The sequence below is a fragment of the Raphanus sativus genome, unplaced genomic scaffold (genome assembly GCF_000801105.2).
Source record: "Raphanus sativus cultivar WK10039 unplaced genomic scaffold, ASM80110v3 Scaffold1527, whole genome shotgun sequence".
Classification (NCBI taxonomy): Eukaryota; Viridiplantae; Streptophyta; class Magnoliopsida; order Brassicales; family Brassicaceae; genus Raphanus; species Raphanus sativus.
In genome coordinates this window covers 19,566-21,502 of record NW_026616837.1, presented here as the reverse complement: position 1 = coordinate 21,502, position 1,937 = coordinate 19,566, and the positions used below count along the sequence as shown (strand labels likewise).

At 38.2% G+C, this 1,937-nt stretch overlaps 1 protein-coding gene across 1 annotated transcript; it reads right to left on the bottom strand.

Annotated features, from left to right (window-relative positions):
- Window positions 1-184: 184 nt before the first annotated feature.
- Window positions 185-1,044, bottom strand: LOC130504367 (protein transport protein Sec61 subunit gamma-1). The gene is made up of 3 exons (XM_056998987.1): window positions 856-1,044; window positions 652-767; window positions 185-392 (listed from the first exon to the last, which is right to left on the bottom strand). The coding sequence occupies exons 1-2, from the start codon at window positions 947-949 to the stop codon at window positions 652-654; spliced, it is 210 nt and encodes a 69-aa protein (XP_056854967.1). The 5' UTR covers window positions 950-1,044; the 3' UTR covers window positions 185-392.
- Window positions 1,045-1,937: the final 893 nt, after the last annotated feature.

The window sequence follows — 1,937 nt, the reverse complement described above, 5'->3', positions numbered from 1 at the left end:
GAAATAAAGCAAGATGTTCCAAATCTTTGGTTATGAAATGGAGAAGAAGAGCAAGTAACTAGCCTCAAACATAAAAGGTATACCCATACGATTTTTTTTTTGAACACAAGCCTGTCTTTCTATATTGTTAACCATATAGGGGAGTCTGGTCGAGGTTTGAGGTGTAAAAGAGAGACATACTAAGTGTATAAATGATCCTAGGTCATAACTTCCTGAAGTTAGTTTGCTCTACATTCAAGACAATTCCGATTTTTGAGTTGTGAACAAATCAAGAAAGAAAGAAAAACATAGAAACAAATGGAATCCGATTGCATAAAACATTGAACTGACATGTGACTTCTTGTAACAGCAAAACTCTAATTTCTCTCTCTCAAAACTCTGTTCCTTGATTCCTGCAAAACCAAAAAAAAGGTTTTCAAATCACGATTACGAGAAAGGCAAATGTTCGTCCTCAACAATCTTTCCCTTGAAAGACAAATGCTCAACACAAATCCTAAGTAGTTAGGTTCTAGACTTGTATATGACTAATCAAAATAGCTACGGTTTCTATACATTTCAACAATCTCAGATATTGAATGTACTAAACATAAAGACATTTCTTCTTAACGCCATTGTATAATCCAATCACAGGAGAAGCAAACGAATATATACCTAAGTGGCGCCGACGATGATGTTGTTGATGGGAATAAAGATGAGTTTCACAAAGAAGCCAACGAATCCCATCACTACAAACCCTATCGCCGTGCGAACTGCAACTTTCGTGAACTCTACAACGAAAAATCAACACCATCGCTTAGGTCAATTTGCAGATCGAGAGATCCAGAAGAATCAATTGATTTCAGAACAGAATAATACCTTTGCGATCTGGTTTGTGGCAACGCTTAACGAGACGGATGCTATCCTTAGCGAAGTCTCTGAGAGGATCAACGACGGAATCAATGGCGTCCATGGCGATGAAAGGCGGTGGATGCTTTGCTTTTGGTGATCTGAATCTTCTTTAAAGAAGTCGGGGGAATCGATGAAAGAAGAGAACGTCAGAAAACTTTTGAAGACCAATCACAAAGCGAGACATGATAACAGGTGGACTAAGTTGCCACGTAAGCATCCCAGAATATATTGGGCTCTTAATCAGTTTATGGCTCAGGTCCGTTAGGGATGCCCATCAGTAAACCCCTGATTGGAGTTCACAACATTAATATTTTATTCTTTTATTCTTTTTTCGTTTGATATATTTTTTTTTTAAAATAAAAAAAAATATTGACTTATAGTAGACTGCCACGTCGCGTGGGGCACAGTTATGAAACGGTATCACGCGGAAGAGGCGAAGAGAGAAGAGTTCATTGGTTTTGTATTTTTTTATTACTTTTTTTCTAGGAACACGTGTGAACTTTTCACAAGAACTTTCAATGCACATGTCCTTACACCTATGCTAGCAACCAATTTTTCTTGACTCTATATACGACTAATTTCTATTCCCAAGTCGGTCTGCTATAATTCAATTTTGGATTGATAATTTTTTTTTTTTATCATCTGGTAGATTAAGATTAGATCAAACAAAGTTTACAAACAAAGCCGGCAAGGACATTGCCTATCCTTCCGGAGTTAAAGGCCAGCGAGATAACATGTATCACCCGGAGACAAAAGATGGATAAAACATAAACTCTTACAGCTAACAAAGACGAGAGGCAGGATAGTAAAACATAACTCCAGGATAGGAGTGCTCAACCTAACGAGGATTCATCCACAATTAGCACAAGATGAGAAGAGCAACGAGATAGACATGAAGCACACAGACATCACCAACACATAAACTGAATCGAGAGAAGTTAGACCTTGAACGGATTCTCCACGCGCCTCATACGCACTACCACCCCACAGCGAAGCGTTTAAAAGCTTCTAGAATACGTCTTATTCACAGCCGGTAACAGGATAAAAAC